Source organism: Juglans regia, chromosome 5 (genome assembly GCF_001411555.2).
Source record: "Juglans regia cultivar Chandler chromosome 5, Walnut 2.0, whole genome shotgun sequence".
Lineage (NCBI taxonomy): Eukaryota > Viridiplantae > Streptophyta > Magnoliopsida > Fagales > Juglandaceae > Juglans > Juglans regia.
Window position 1 is genome coordinate 14,907,566 of NC_049905.1, and position 17,423 is coordinate 14,924,988.

General features: G+C 36.5%; 1 protein-coding gene across 1 annotated transcript; it reads right to left on the reverse strand.

The window, feature by feature from the left end:
• Positions 1 to 1,611: 1,611 nt before the first annotated feature.
• LOC108998663 (protein ALTERED PHOSPHATE STARVATION RESPONSE 1) lies at positions 1,612 to 17,177 on the reverse strand. The gene is made up of 6 exons (XM_018975321.2): positions 16,716 to 17,177; positions 12,221 to 13,366; positions 11,759 to 11,833; positions 9,704 to 9,918; positions 4,546 to 4,769; positions 1,612 to 2,707 (listed from the first exon to the last, which is right to left on the reverse strand). The coding sequence occupies exons 2-6, from the start codon at positions 13,326 to 13,328 to the stop codon at positions 1,948 to 1,950; spliced, it is 2,382 nt and encodes a 793-aa protein (XP_018830866.1). The 5' UTR covers positions 13,329 to 13,366; positions 16,716 to 17,177; the 3' UTR covers positions 1,612 to 1,947.
• Positions 17,178 to 17,423: the final 246 nt, after the last annotated feature.

Consider the following 17,423-nt stretch of genomic DNA (forward strand, 5'->3'; position numbering starts at 1 on the left):
TCAATTTGAAAACTCACCCAAGAAAGCCAAAATCAAGTCAATGGATGGAAAATCAAGATCCGATGAGAACTCATTTCAATAACCTAGATTATATTAAAATCTAGATCGGTTGAAGAACCTGTCTTAAGAACCCAAATTACAAGAAGGAACGCCACAAAGGTTGCAATTTACCTTTGATAAGTTCGAAAAGTTCAATGAAGAACAAGAGGAATAAAACTCAACTCACAATGAAAAAATTCATCAAATTTCATAAACTTCTTAATATGAGCAAAACCTAATTAAAACACTAGCCAAAATAAATCCCTATCTTCCAAAAATGCCCCTTGAGTGAATAGTATCGTGTCTACAGTAACTAGCTTCAGTTGCTCTTTAAACCCTAGTTCCTAAAAAGTAACTTTCCAAATAAGCTATTGGCCAAAATACATGGTATTCCCAAAAATCCTAGTTCATAAGAAATAAGACATATGTGAGCCAAGCATCATCAGGCCCAATTATTCTAGACTAATTTCTATTGCTAATAAAATAAGCTCCTTTAATTAAATAAACAAGTCCAGGGCCTTCAATCACATAAACATAGCTTGTATCACATGGATGATCACTGGATCTCCTTCTCTCAAGCCCATCTTGAATATTCGGCTCTTGCTAAACTCGTCCCAAGTAGATTGCACCAATCCTTGCATTGCTTCTTGTATCTTCTTAACTCTTGATCTTGTAATTGACCCATCTGGAACTTGTAAATGATCTTTAAGACTAGGTCCATGTTGTTGCTCATCAGTATATATCTTGGTCCCTACCTTATTTCTTGGTCAGCCAAGAAGCAACCCGTTGTAGCAAGATCAAGCATAGAAGCGGAATATAGGTCTATGGCATTCACTGTGGCTGAACTCTATTGGCTTCGCATTCTCTTTAAGGAGCTACACATACCACTAACCAGTGCTCCCTGTCTATGGGTAGATAATCTTGGTGCTTTGGCTCTATCTTCTAATCCAATATTTCATGTCCGTATCAAAAATATCGAGGTCGATTATTATTTTATCAGACAGAAGATATTTAACAAAGACATACAAGCAGGTTACATCTTGACAGCAGCTCAACCTTCAGACATTTTTATAAAGGGTCTCACTTCAACCAGATTTTTGCTCCTCCGTGACAAGCTGATGGTTCAAGATCTTCCCATCACCGTGAAGGGGAATGTTAGACATATTAGCTCCGATAAATCAGAAACTCATCAAGATAAATCTGTTACAATTGTTACCTTGTTGTTGTTGTAGTTATCTAGTGAATCACTGTAGATTTCATAAGTATTTTGTAGTTATCTAGTTCTGTTAGTAGATGTTTAAATATTTGAATTCTTGTATCTATCTATATAATATAATTTAAACTACTCTGTACTCATCTATATATATATGAATACACTCGAGCAATTGGTAATCAATTGAGGCAGACTTCATTTCTTTAATATTTCTAACTGTTAAAATGATTTTTTTACTATTATGTTGTAATGTGTGTTGACTTTGAGAAGACTGTAAAGGACTCCCACATCACCAAACTTATATCTTGTATCCGTTAGTTTATATATAAATGCTTTACTTGCTGAGGAAAAAAAAAAAGTTTGTTGAAATGGGGCCCAATCGAATACAACAATGCATTACATAGGCAATAAGAAAGAACTAGTGGGAATTATTAGAGTTCCCGTGTTTACTAGGAAAAACTGTACAAATTCTATTACTTTGCGAGCAACCCTCTGGTGTAGCCACCGGCCCTCGTAATCACAGCTTTCACCTAGAATTACAACACCATTTATTACATCTCTATGTTAAATTCTTTTTACCAGTTCCTTTATTTTCAGTTGAAACCAAAACCCTTTTAATCTTCTCACATATACAAATGCCATGTCCGATTGAACTACCAGGACTTTTCAGGTTTCTTACATCTAAAAACCCCAGTTTATTGGACCTCCGAGGGGTGTTGGGATTCTTCCGTCGTCTCTGTAACCTTGCTCTCCAAAACTTGAGATCGTGACATCAATCTATCATAGCTACTTTTAGCTTCTTCGATCTCCTGTTGAAGTTTGACATACATCTCCATCGAACGCTTTGAAAAGTTATTTAACTGGCCAATAAATGCCTCCAAGCTTGACCAGAATCTATCAAAACCTGAAATCCAGTCATACACAACTTCACCTCCCAGCAGATTTTCTGAATCCCTTTCTTTTTCAGCCTTCCAGGATGGTAAATATGAACGGTTCATGTCCTTCCCCTGATTCTTTTCTTGTTGCGGTACAAAGTGAGCAGTCGCAACCCCTAAATCCTTTATAGCATCGACAACTTGCTTGATTGACGAGGATGCCGGCTTTTCTAGGTCTTTTAGCTTTTCCAACCAAGTGCCACAGGTCGCATATATGGGAGGGCCAATGTCTCTCAAGGATCTGGGTTCTGGCTTTCTTTTTCTTTTGGAAGATTTTTGTGGAACAGGTGCACATTTGGAAAGCCATCCATCTATAGCCTGCAGATAGGACTTCTGAGCAGCAAACCACTTCAGAAAACTTTGTGACAGCGAACTCAGTTCATCCTCGAGATGGATGGTGACCTGCCGATGTGATTCTGACTGTATTGATAGCTTTGTGTTGCCATTTCTCTGTGCTGCTTTGATGATGTCAGACTGAAGCTTGTGGCACTCAGACATAACTTTCCACATCCTACTTAACCTGAAAATGGTGCAGATGAAGCACAACGCTGAAGCACTTAGAATAATCCAAACCAAGGGGAGACGTGAAAGTACATGGGAGAAATATAAGCTTCAACACGAAGACATTTGACTGTTTAACCAATAAATGAGAAGATGAATACTGTCTTATGATTTGTTTGAAGGCTAGACACAAATATATTTGTAAAATCCCAGAAAAAAGAATAGAGCATGTCAGCATATGATGGTCAAAAGTTGGTGTTATGGTATTCAACATAACAATGCTTAAATAAGACACCATTATAACATTGGCTGTAAAACTTCAATCTTCTCTTGGAAGCTTATAAACTCGTTGCATGACATTATATTTTCTTAACAAAGAATATAAGTTGTGCAAACAATATGCACACAAATTATAAAATTTAGGTTTTAACGTAACAAAATATACATAAATACATGAATTTAGGGATTTGATAGTAATATTATACCATATAATTTTTTTTATAAGTAAATATGAAACTATAGAATGGGGTGAGATTCGTTTGTGTTATTAAGTGGTGTCAATTTTCATAATATATGTACTTACAAAAGAAAAAATCATAATAAATGTTCCCTAATGCACTCAAACTATACTGTGACTTTGAAAATCCACCTAATTTCTTAAATCTCATTGTAAATGCTTCTTTTTAGAAACTTTAATATATTCTTAAAAATCCAGAAAAATGAAAAGCACATTGTTAATATGTTAATATGAGAATTAAGTATCTAACATTTGAATTGAATTTAGATCAGTGCATCAATTTATTATTACAGCATTCTGAGTATATTTCCCTTGCATTGTAATTATATTTGAATCATTGATATAAAGAAAATGTGATACAAGATTTTTTTATATAAATACTTCACAAAAACAGAATTGCACAAAAAGAAGGCCAATGTGGTACATGGGAAGTGTACAAGAGAAACTCTCAAAAAGGAAATGCACAAAACATCAGACCAATACATGCAAATACCACATATTGCCAGGCATAAATATTCTATTCATGAAATATTTTATGTATAGTGAGTTGATAAACATTCAAAAAGGAAATGCACAAAACATCAGGCAAGTACATGAACACCACATATAGCCGAACATGAATATTCTATTCGTGAAATATTTTATAGTGAGTGACTTCCCACCACAAACAAATTAATAGTTTGATACAGACAGGCTTATGGAAATCAGGGGCATATTATGGCAGAGTCATAAGTACAGAAGAAAAGATGAACCGAGGAAATCTCTCCATCCATTCCTTAGTGGTAAAGGTTGAGGGCATGGATTCAATTCCATATGGTTGCATGAGTTGTGCATTAAACTACAGAAGAATAAAACAAAGCCAACAAGCAGATGAAACTTGGGTGATCACACCTAGGGATTCCATTCAGGAAAAATTTGACCACTGTAGTGAACCTGCAATGAACTAGCGAGTCCTTGCCAACTGAAGTCAAAGATCCAACCTATCTCATATTGATTTTCATAAATGTCATGGAATAAAGTATAATGGTAAAAGAGTATCTACACAAATGAAGAACGAGAAAAGGTAAAAAGTAAAAAATGAGGTGAAGTATAATATGAACAGAACTTAAGTGAAAACCATCCTATAGGCAAACTAAGGACATGGGCATAAAGAAGGCCATGTCGAAAGAGATCTATGCAGCCAACCCATTTTCCTAAAATAAAGGCTCAGTTGATTTGAGTTTAATCATGAATTATGGTTGAATTAATAAACATTTCATAGCTGCATTTTCCACATGCCCAATGATATACGGTTCCCTAGTTGACGCACAAATCAAGTATGACGAGAGAACAAGGCGTACCCTTCTATCAACTCCTCAAGTTGTGGCTGGAGCTCTTTGTCCCTTAATTCCTCAATCCTCTTTGATATAGAATCAATTCTGTGAATTGCAACTCTGATTCTTGAATGTAGATCCTTGACAACTGCACGAGTTTTATCAATTTTACTGGTACTTTCCCCATTTGTTTCCAGTTGTCTTAGAGTTTTACACTTCAAGTCATACTCCCTTCTGACCATTCCACTAGCCTGAAATTAAGAGAACCTGTCAAAGTGCTGAAAAAATTGCCAGGGAAAACCCATATCCTACAACATTTTGAAAGATAGCTACATGGGCACCTAAGCTTAGAAATCAAAAATTAAGGATCTTACAAGATAATTATACAAAGATTTCTGAATGATTTTCAGATAAGACAAGCTGATGAAATCAATTGTAAGAGTTCTACACTTTTGCATTTCTGTAATTTCTTATGTTTTATAATACTTTTTGACTAGAAGTCCACTAGGTTTTAAAATGGTCCTGGCAATATTCGGGATATCTTTGCCCCATGTCCTTAATAGGGTATTTGGATCCACACTATTATTAGTACCAGTATGTAGGTGCAGGGCTAACAGGCCTGAGCAATTCCCAACTCCGACTCCATTCTGCTTTCCACTCCGATTCCGCTCTGATGGGATTTCAATTTGGAAAAGTCAATCTCGGAGTTCAATAAAACACCGCAACACAGACTCTGAATTTTATTTCATGTGCATATTCTAAAGAATGGCAGAATAATAAACAATTCCTTAAACCACCCAGTTAGCTATTGTGTAAATATTATTATACCCGTTCTTGGTCACCACAGAAATTAGCCTTCAACATTGTTTTTCCATTTAAACGGCTCCATTTAGTAACCCTGAACCTGATTTCTACCAAAACCTATCTGGCCTCTCTCATTTTGGCACCTACCATAGTTCCCAAAGTTCCATATCACCAAGGTGAACTGGCAAAGAGTGCAAATATGTCTTTGTCATTGTTGGACAATGGAATAGGATTCTTGTGCTTGGGTCTACATTTCCAGACACAACGGTAATTCCATAAATCCCTATTATCTCTTTCTGGAATTAACTGATTTAGATTTGATTTGTTGTTTGGTTACTGAGAAAGTGTGAGGAAAGACTTGAAGAATTGGCAAATCCACTTGGTTGGTTTACTCAGATTTCTTGGTGAGGATTGAGGACCTATGATTATTTTGGCTGATTTTATATCTCTATTTAGAAAAAAAAAAAAAAAAAAAAAACAAACAAACAAACAAACAAACAAAACAAAACAAAATAGCCTAAAATTTGATAATTTTGCTATATGTCTCTCAAATTTTGTATTTGGGGCTGAATTCCGCTTTGCAACTCTAATTCTATTACGATTTCGAGAAAGAGGAGCGGAGTTGGAGTTGGACCCTTCTTCAAATCGAAGTAGGAGTCAAGAATTGACTCCAACTCCAATCATAGTTGAGGGGTTTGGAACCTTGGATTCCGACTCCATTGTAGTTTGAGGATTGTCCATAATGGTTGATAAGGGGTGGCACTTCGTGTTTGCGGGTCTTATTCGTGTTGTGTTAAGTCATAGATATTCGATTATATGGATCAACCCGAACACAACCCGTTAAGCTAAAGGGGTCAAACCTTCAAACCCTAACATGACCTATTTAAATAACAAGAGACCTATTTAATAATTAATTAGAAATGGGTCAACACGACCCGACCTTTTTCAATCCGTTTTATGTAAATGGTTTGAGTTAATCCGCATAACCCATTTGAACCGATTATCATAATCTTACAGAAAGGTTCAAATCTATATTTATTAGTAGCCACAATATCTCTAAAAACAGTAAGACTACCTACTAACAAAAAATATCAATATTTTTTAAGATTTTAACCTATAATAAAACCAATATTACAAACCCAACAATAACAAATATAAGCATAGGTCCAAAATTACAATCCCAACAATAAAAACATAAGCATATTGAGAAATACCAAGCTTGCAGCCCAACAATCATAAAATTGTAATTTTGAAATAAAATTTAAATGGGTTGTTGCAGGTTGATTTCGGGTCAACCCGTTACTGACCCGTTTATTAATCGTGTCTAAACAGGTAAACCTTTTTTTACCCGAACCCATTTATATCAAACCCAAACCCACTAATCTCATATTGTGTTCATGTTGAATTCACGGGTCGTGTCACATATTGTCACCCTATTGACAACATATGCCAATTGAAGTGTAATATATAGAAATTAAGAAAAATCTTGATGAGAAAAGGGGATAATTAAATTTTAAAAATATAAATGTTTTTTTATTGTTATAATTTTGGAAAAAATAACTTTTCACCCCTTAACTTGTCACTTGTTTTTCAATATGGTACCCAAATTTGCCACTTTTAAGGCACTCTCAAGCAAGATTTTCAATGTTAATGGGGTTTCTGTTGCTAGTTCCCAGGAAGTTGAGATTGCAGAATGGGCTTGCTTATCCAGCATCCTGTCAGGGGGTCAGGCTTTGACAAAAAATGGATGCGAAGCGTATCATTAAAACCAGTGTAGTGGTGTTATTAGTAGGGTTGAGGGACCCCAAACTCAGGAGTTAATGTTATACATGGGAGGATTCGAGCCTTGTTGAACAAGTTGTAGTCCCCCCGCAATTATTTAAAGAAAACAAAACAGATTCTTGCTCTCCAGATCTGAATCAGATCTGGTTTTCATAAAGAGCTGGTGGTTTTGCTCACTCATCAAAAGACAGTGGTTTCTCCCAGTTCAATTTTTTTTAACCTGTTCTACCAATCATGATCATAAGGGAGGACAATCTTTTACTTACCCAAAAAGAAAAGGAGGACAATGCAGTAGAGGTAGAGATGACGGGAGGGGGTCAACTTTTTCTTCATGAAGCAGAAGATACCCTATGGAACATGACGGGGGGAGGGAGAAACGATTGAGGATTTGGAACCTAATTAGAGAATGAAAGGAAGATGTGCGTGTGAAAAAGGACAAGCTATGTCAAATTCTCTGAATTTATTTTTGAACAGAACCTTTGAAGTTTGGATATTCCTCTTGTAAGAGGAAACTTTACTTGGTCTAACAACCAAGATACCCCAATGTGACCAAGAATTGATAGATTCCTCCTCTCTCCTGATTGGCCAAGCTAGATTTCTGGTAGTTATCCATAAAAGACAGCGTAGACTTTTATCAGACAACTTCCCATTATTGCTTGATTGTTGTGGCATCCTTGCACTAACGGTACTTTAAGTTTGAGAACAAGTAGTTCAATCTGGAGGGCTTTGTGGAAAAGGTAAAATGGTACAACTATCAAGGATATCCTCGCAAGCTGAAAGCTCTAAAGCTAGATCAGAAAGCTCATATAGCAATTTAAGTTGAAAGATATATATATATATATATATATATTAAATGACAATTTAAGTTGACAAATAATGAAAAGGAAGACACGAAAAAAACAAAGAAACATAACAATTAAATTCTTTAACACCTAAAAAAGAGTAGGCCAGAATACATTTTGGTCTCTTCAAGTTTAGGTTTCAATTTGATCCGTAGGGTACCCATTTTGGCTGCTTTATTCCTAAAATTTTAGACTGTTGTCAACTTAGTCCTTCCTCCATTTCCACTGACCAACCGGTAAATGTCAACAAGCTGCAAGTGGCATGGCATTGTTTTGGTAAACACTTAATGAGGAAAAATTAAATTTTTGAGAAATGATATATGAAAAAGAAAAAGAGAAGATACAGAGCAAATAGTGAAGGAGAAAGAAAATTACAGAATGCGAGAATTTTAAATGAAAGAAAATGGTTTTGAAAAAATTCATAAAAGAAATGCTACAGCATGTTTCTTCTGGTTAATTTCTTTCTCAACAAAGAAGGAAAACAACAAAAAAAATTGATATTGACTCCAAAAAAAATTATATTTCATTTTCTCCATTTTTATCAGATTGAAATTTATTTGGAATGGCAAAATTGCCTTCTCCAACATCTCCATACAATTACAGCCTCTGCAGCCACTGAATATAATCACCATTTAGTGTCCTATCTCTTTCTCAATCTCTCTCTCATCCAAAATGGTTTGCGTTTTGACAAAATATTGTACTCCATGACAAAGGAAAAAAAATTACGGGACAAAATGTGGCAGAATGTAAGACTCCCCGATGGGTAGCATTTTTAGAACCAAGATTAGCTGAAAACACGTAAAAGCCCCCAACATATTTAAGCTTCCGGCCTCTTGTGATGGAAAGGCAATGCCTAGAACCCTATACTAACCATAATACAAGATTTAAGAATATTTAGGGGAACTCGGTAGACCTTAATGATTGTGAACAGTACATGAGGCTTGGGCTGTTTAGAATGTTTGTCGAGTGCTAGTAAAGAGCCACATTCTAGGTACATGAGTCTGTAAAGGCATTGCCCATAGTTCTTTCTTCATTCCATAAAAATTTTTACATCAGAAGCCGCCCGTGAAATTTTTTATTTTATTTTTATTTGCACCAGGTGTCCAGAACAGCGTCCCGACTAATCCCGGAAGTGCACAAGCCCTTGGAGTTTCACGCAAGTGCACCCCGGATAATTCAAGAGAAAAATCCCCTAGTCCAATGGCCCCTAGAGATTGTTTGTACCCAAGGGGATTTGAACCTTAGACCTAGGGGGAACATACCCCCAAGCCCAAGGCCTTTACCACTTGAGCCAACCCCTAGGGGTTCCACTTGTGAAATTTACAGCGCTTGGTTAACCGAGTTGGACATAAGTACTAAATTGATAATAATTTGAAACTTTACGGATCTAAGTGCTAAAATTATAAAATATTGGGACCAAATGTCAAGCAAGCCTAAATTTATTTTCCTTCTTTGATTGGCACCGAGTGTCCAAAAACAAAGTCTTGACTAATCCCAGGGGTGCACAGGCCCTCGGCAAGGAGTTCAAACAATCCTAAATTTTGATGAGCCATAAAGTTTTTTAGCCAAACTAAAATATTTAAAGAAATGACTGATTCAAAAATAAAAGAGATAATCACAGTTAATCACGGTTCTGCTCATATGGCGAATAGACACTATCAAAAAACAATTCACAAAAAGTGACAGTATAAATAACTGTAATGATCAGATGAAGATGATAATGATTATATCACTTAAAGGACTGAGATCAACAGTACCTTAACTTCATCATAAAGTTTCCTCTCCCAAGCATATAGCCTATCCAAGGTAGAGGCATGACTGCCGGAGTTCATGCAGAAATTTTCAAGAGAGTTACCAATAAAGTCCTCTATATCATCTTTTGAGTTTGCTCCCAATGGATTCCTGGTTGAAGAGGATCGAGATGATGTCGTCCTATGCCATGTTAAGTACTTTGTGGAATTTTCAGCAGGCTCTAAATAAACAAAACAAAATAATTAGCTGAGTAATGAAGTAAGAATCTCAAGTACGACATTAACTGATGAGAAAGCTAATATCATACCTCGTCTATATAAATAAATATATATATATATATATATACAGGTTGCAAAGAAGAAGATTTTACCCTATTTGCAGAAAATTTGAACCATACCCGATACAGGCATCCAAATCAAACTCTAGTAATATTACTTTTTGATTAGTAAAACTCTAGTGATATTACTTTTTGATAAGTAAACTCTAGTGATATTATAATATAACCATCATAACTTTTAAAGGCAGATTGGAGAACTGTTGTCCACATGACTATGTGAAGGTCAATTTCAAATGGCCAATCAAGGCTTTTTCTTAATATCATAGAAGATAGTTTAGTTACTGCTTTCTACCTTTACGTTTTGAGGTTTTGGAGTGGCAAACAAAACAAAAATAGGGTCCTTGATGATCTGTCAACATGCTATTTAAAAAAAAAAAAAAGACAATTAGCTGTAGTATTATGCAATAGTTATCAAATGCATAAAATTGGTAGCTGAGATCAACAGAGATTCTCCTTTCGGACCTTCGGTGGGAAGAAAGAAGAATAAAAGAAAATGCAATAGCTGATAGGGAGGCATATCCTTGGGAATTTTCTTTGGGAGAGAACAGCTTAATAAAGTACCCAACTATTTATAGCTCTATTTGCTCTGAATCCTTTTCTGATTAGAATAATACTCCCCTGCACCATGTATTTCTTTATTCCCTACATTAACTTACATGAAAGAAGCAAACTTTGTTTCTTCCCATCTCATAAAAATTTCTTTTTTTAAGAAGTTCTACTAAAGGATAGGCAAAGCCCAAGTACACAAGATGATATACAAAGGAGAAGGCCTATCTAAGTCGTAATTGTGGAAACAAGAAAATCATGAAAATTTAGGCCATTAAAATCTTCAGCTAGAGCCCAAAGAAATAAGGCATGGAAAAATAAAGATCTAAGCTCCCCTAGTGTCCACTCCTTATCTTCGAAAGTCCGCTGTTCACTCCATATGCACCACATAATGCATATAGGTACCATCTTCCATACGGCTTTGATTTGTGGAGCACCACCTGGAATTGTCCAGCTGGCCAATAACTCCGCCACTGTAGCCGGCATCACCCAGCTTAACTCTAATCAACTGAACACTACGATCCACATGGCACTAGCTGTCTCACAGTGTAACAAGAGATGATCCACTGTCTCGCCAGCTTTCTTGCACATACAACACCAATCTGAAATAATTACCCGGCGCTTTCGCAGATTATCGGTTGTCAAGATCTTACCCAAAGCCGTTGTCCAAGTGAAGAAAAGAGCTTTGGGAGGCGCCTTATTCCTCTCATAAAAACAACGATTAATTGGAGTTTATTTGGAATTTCCAAATGAATTAGGACCTGCTTGAATTAAAGCTACTAAGTTTCCTGTTTTCTCCTCTCTATCACTTTCTCATTCTCTTGGCAGGTTCAAGATAAACTAGTATATCTACCAGAATGTGAGTACTCAGGTGTTCCTTGAATATGAGTATTTCTGTGACTCTTCCAAAATTTCTGCTGGAATTTTTTGTCCTCCTGTTTTAGCCTCTTCTCTACCCAGATTGCATTTGCCTTTTCCTTTGTTTGGTCTTCTCTGCTTCAAGATTCTCATATTATTTATTTTAATTAATGTGACATTTTTTTAACGTTTGGATCACTTTTGATCAGATGTCATCTTCCTGTTTAAAAGCAGAAGAATGCAAGAGGCTACTCTACCGAAGGGGAGCCACTCCCAAAAGAGAAAAATAATCTGAAGGCAAAAAGGCTAGCAGACCTACCTTCTTGGACTTGGCTTGGGTCCTCCCCACAAGAGAAACAGGTCTTCAAGAATTTAGATGTCATTGACCCACCTCCTACAACAGAGAAGTCTAGTGAAAACTTTTGCCAACACAAATCAGGATAAGAAATCTCAAATGTTTTGCTTTGTTCTTCTGGTAAATAAGCATAAAATATAAAGTTTCACGTCACTTCCTAGACAACACCAAAATCTTACTTAAACATTAGGTATAAGCATAAAATAGAAAGTTTCACGTATCTGCTGATTCAGAGATTTGGCATACAAATTAAGACCGCATAAAAAACAAAAGAGTATGGTCCTGGAACCATGTTATGGCATATGACTTTCCAACTAAATTTAGTTGCCAATATTCACTAGAGATCAAATAACAGGGAAAAAACCTGAAAACACTGGTTTGAGAGATACACACACAGAGAGAGAGAGAGAGAGAGAGAGATCTTACTTTCAAACCCTGGAAATATTGGACGGAAATTCAACTTATTTGCTTCAAGCATCCTTGGAACTTCTTTCCCAGACTCAGAAGCTTTCATAAAGAGAAATTCAATATCTCTTATGCTTGAAAAGACGTCCTTAGGAGGAACCTTACTCTCAATACAATCTTCTTTTGATGGTGCTTTATCTTGGTCAGTGGGAAGCGCAACAACCTTAGATGTGGCTCTCATTGGTGACAAATAAGGGGAGTTTTCCTTCTCCCTATTTAATAACTCGGTCTCTAAAGCTACATTTTGTGCAGAAGGCATACTGTGCAGAGAATTATCTGCAGCATGATCATGAACCCTATTAAGATTTTCAAAACTTCGTACCAGAGTATCTGCGGAAGGCTCATCAAATTCACCTTCTGAATCCAGAGATTCTTCCCTCTCATGAGAAGAAGTCTTCTCCTCTTCATCTTCCAGCTCAGGAATTCCCTCCTCTTCTCTAAATTGTCTTATATCATCAGCATTCTCCAACCCTTGGTACATTCCCTTCCCATCTTGAAAAGAAAACTCATGATCGGTTGGATGAAAGAGACCAAAATAATCCCATGGTGGAGTTCCAGGTGGGAGGGAAGAACCTTGGAAAGGGGATGTTTCAGGTCTTTCAGTGGAACGAGGTGTCATATTCTGTGGGGTACTAGACGAGGTCACTGTTCCTGTAACAGGAAAAGACAGCTTTTCTTCAATCTTCTGCGAAGAGGAACTCCTGAATGTCATATGATTTGCCTGAAACTGACTAGAGTTTGGAGAAGGAGATGGAGAAATGGTTTCGGTAGCATATACATGTTGGGATATAGATGGGGGAGAAAAGGAGAACTGGGAAAGCGACTTCTCAGTTAAAGCAAGTGGCTCTGGTGTTGCACTAGTAGAAGTATACAAAGAAGATTCTATGGGAGCTTCAGGTTCCACAAATTTCCTAAGAGCACTTCCTGTACTTTTAAGGGATTGAATATATGTAACATGAGCAGCTGCTAGTGAGCACCTTCCATCAAGTGATTGTCTTACAAACTTCTTTCTTTCACGACATAGCTGCAGAGCCTTATCTTCCTCTATTTTAGAGCTTGAAATCCCCATTGCTATATATCACTCTTACTCTGTAATCAGAACATAGGCTTTTCCCCGAAAAAAAATATCAATGCTAATTATATTAGGAAACATCAAAAGTCCTGAAAGAATAGATCAGAACCCACCTTCTCCAAACTCAACAATGCCCAATAACATACAATAGCGCATGAAGTAGATTTATCAATTGGAAGTTCCAGCTAAGGAGATTAGATTTTGGGCAACAATGGCAATCTTGGATACTGTATTTCTGTGGACACTTCACTATTTTTGGTAAATTGAACTCCTGGTTTCTTCGGTTGCTCTCATGGCTTGCAACAGGGAGATCCCCTTTGCAAGTGTTATGGAAGCACTCAGCAAAATGTCATATGTTTCTGTTGGAGGCTTTCTTTCAGGTTTTTTGTTTTTTTTTTTTTTTTTTTGGTAGGCATTAGGAACTATGGTGCTCTCAACTTACTACATCTTATATACAGATGGCACTTTGGTGTTATATGTTTCTGCGCACTTTATTCTTATGCTTTGAAGCAGTTTTCAGGTTGAAGGTTTAATTTGCCTAAACTGCAATTGGTGCCAGTGGGTCACTTTACCTCCAAAATATTCTAGGGTGCAAGGTGCCCTCTTTACCTCTGAAGTATCACTTACTTCTTTTGGGGGGCCACTTTCAAGGCCAAGGCAATTTTGGATGAAATTATCGAGAAGATTTACTAAAAGAGGATGCATTTGTCCAGAAGCAATAAAATTACTTTAAACAAGAGAACTCTTTTTTGATAGGTAATCAAGAAGTATTCATAGAAATAAGCAAATCCCAAGTACACAGGGAGTATACATGAAAAGCACCTAGTTAGAGTTTACAATCGAAAGGAGAAAATCATGAACATTTAGCCCATTACAAACAAACAAGAGAACTCTTTTTAATCTTACTACATATTTCATGTCTCCTATTTCGCTTCCTTCTAGTATGAATAATAATATAGAAAAGCAACAACGAGAGTTCCTTTGAGTGAGTTCGGTGAAGAGGTCAAATTTCACTTGGTAAGTTGGGCAAGAAATTCTCTACAATCTTTGAGGAGTGGGTTGGGAGTTCAGAATCCCTTCTTGTCCAATATCATACACTATGGGGAAAGTGGCTTTGGCACCAACAAAATGAGAGTGAGACCTTGTGGAGATCAATAGTAGATTCTATATATGGATGTTAGTGGGGTGGGAGGTGTTCTGATGAGGTCCAAGGACCTCTAGAAGAATACGAGGAAAGGTTGGGGGAAGTTATATATCCATACTAGATTTGAGGTGGGAGACAGATCCAATATCAGATTCTAACATGATCCATGGCATGAAGACTGTGCATAAGGAAACTTTCACAGAAGTGTATAATTTTGGTTGTGCTAAGGATGCATCTGTGATGGGGATTTGGAGATATCAAGTGATTTCCCTCGGTCAAATGCAAGCTTTACCAAAGCAACTCATGACTGAGAAGTGGATGCCTATATTGCATTCTTTAATATATTCTTCTAGGTTGAGATGAGGAAGTGAAAGCAAGATTCTTTGGGCCCCTTCCAACATAGGGATGCTCAATTTTTGTTTAATAACATCCCTATTTAACACGAAACCAATCCCTTTCCTTCGAAGAGTATTGGGCAGACTAAGGTCCACTCAAGAGTTGTGTTTTTTGCTTTGACAACCTCTCTATGAAAAAAATGTCACCATGGATAATTTAAGGAGAAGACATGCCAGTGTAATTGATTGGTACTGCAAGTGTAAGAGTGGGAAGTCCATTGGTATCTTTTACCCCATTGTGATACTGCTAGAACTTTGAGTAGTGAATCTTAAGTCGATTTGGTTCAGCTTCGGTCATGCCAAGAAGACTTGGATCTTTTTATTTGTAGAGAGGATTGGGAGGCAGCCTGCAAATTGCAGCAGTGTAGAAGTGGTTCATACTTGTGTATGGTGTATTTGAAGGGAAATTAATGATTAAATCTTTTAGAACCGTGAATAAATTTTGGGCTCTAAACTCTCTTTTTCACTACCCCTTTCTTTCGAAAGCTTCTGTAGACTATAAAATGACTCAACTTTCATGACTTTCTTGAATCTTTTTCTCCTTCTAGACAGGTATTACTCTTTAATGCAACAAAAATGAAAGATACGTAACAAGAAATTAGGACCCATCTTGTCCTAATAGTTTTCGGCCAATCAAGAGCCAAGATGACAGGCATTCCTTAATAAACACTGATACATCATAGAAAACCACCACAAGTAAAAAGGCACAAAATAAGACCCATGCTCCAAGAAACCATTTTTGAATTCATCATTTTGGGAAGTAAATGAAAGACAAACCAACCATTATTTGAAACCATAGCAAACAGTAATGAATCCAAAAGATTTGATAAAGACATGCATAATAATTAACTGACCTAACCAACTCAAACAACAACAACAACAACAGTTCACGGTTCAAATGAATGAAGAAAGAATGAAAACGCTACCAGAAACAGATTGTATTTCCCGTATTCTTTCCAGAAACCAAACATATGGTGAATGTAAGCCATAAGAATCAATTTCAAATTAGAAAATCAACCCAAGTCCCTTAAGCAAAAGCTGCTCGAGAAAAGGATTGAAAAGAACTTTAAAAAATGTTTAGCTCCAATTGTATGCGAAAACAATATAGAAACCAACACAGAAGAGGGAACAAACCCAAAAAACTCACCTAAAGAGAAGAAAACCCAACATAATATTTCTATGTAGTTCTCTTCTTTTTTTGTTTCTAGGACTCACCAAGGCAGGACCGGACACAACCCCACCACAAAAATTGTGAATCAGGTAATCCAGGGAATTCCGTTTGCGGAATCGATTACAAATCTCTGATATCATCAAACCCGCCCTGTAACCACTAACCTTCACCTGACCTGACGGTCATATTCGTATATAGTTCTAGCTTGAGAACTGAATCGACATAATTTATTAAACATGAAATCTCCAGAAAATTCAGAAAACACAGTAATTTCTGCTTTTAATTACAAAAAACTAACTTATCAAAAAAAATTACAAAAAACTAAGGGGAGAAAAGAAAGAAAAACCCGGTGAGAGAGACAGAAAGTATTAACTGGTAGATAATATTAACAGTTCGGTTAATTCGAATTGTAATACAACAGATCAAAATTCAAATCCTAACACAGAGTATACCAATCAGTTCCAATTGAACAGAAAAGAAAGAACAACCAAACAGAGATTAGAAATTAAAAAATAATCAGGAACCAGAGCAATCGAAAGCGAAATCCAATATAAAAACAATTGCATGAAGAAGTACAAATTTCGTAAAACCAAAAATAGAAGCACGGTTCTTTTATTCAAAATAAATTAAGTAAATTATAGGACCTCTTGTTTTTGTAGGGAATTATTTTGTACCTGAGAACTGAATAAAGTTCAATTCAACCAACGTTGTAAGGAAGGAGCTTGGATTTCAGAGAAGACCCATAAGATAAAGAGTATATCACGGAATGGCAGAGAGAAGCTAGATGAGTTTCAGTGGAAAAGAGATGTCCGGAAAATATGAGAAGACCGGATTAGCGAATCTCATAGACCCATCATCGCCATGGCTGCTTCCATGCAAAAGACGGATTAAAAAAAGAAACAAAGGCCAAGACACAGATCACATCAGAATGATGTGCGTGAGTATGTGGGCAATGGAGCCCACTTTGCTAAAGTCCCACTTTCTGATCTACGCGCTTTGCATCTGGGGATAGAAATCAGAACACAGTATTACTACTACTACTACATACAAATTCTCTCGGGGCAGGCAGGGAAAGTCCTCCCCCAGAGGATAAGCCGAAAGGGTGACGACCAATGACCAGGCTATGCGAAGAGAAGCCGGCGCATTCACTTTCTACGTGGTTCGGAGTTTTACGCTTTTTTAAGCTTCTTTTAGGCAAATCCTTTTTTATCAAACCACACCAAAGCAATATTTTTCTCTTTAATTAATTAATTGGCTTAAAGCAACAGTTGATTGGGAAAATAAATCTGGGAACATTCTGGATCAATGTCCAAACAGAATTTTTTTTTTTTTTTTTTTAAAGAAATACTTTAGTTACATACTGATCTTATAAGATAAAATTT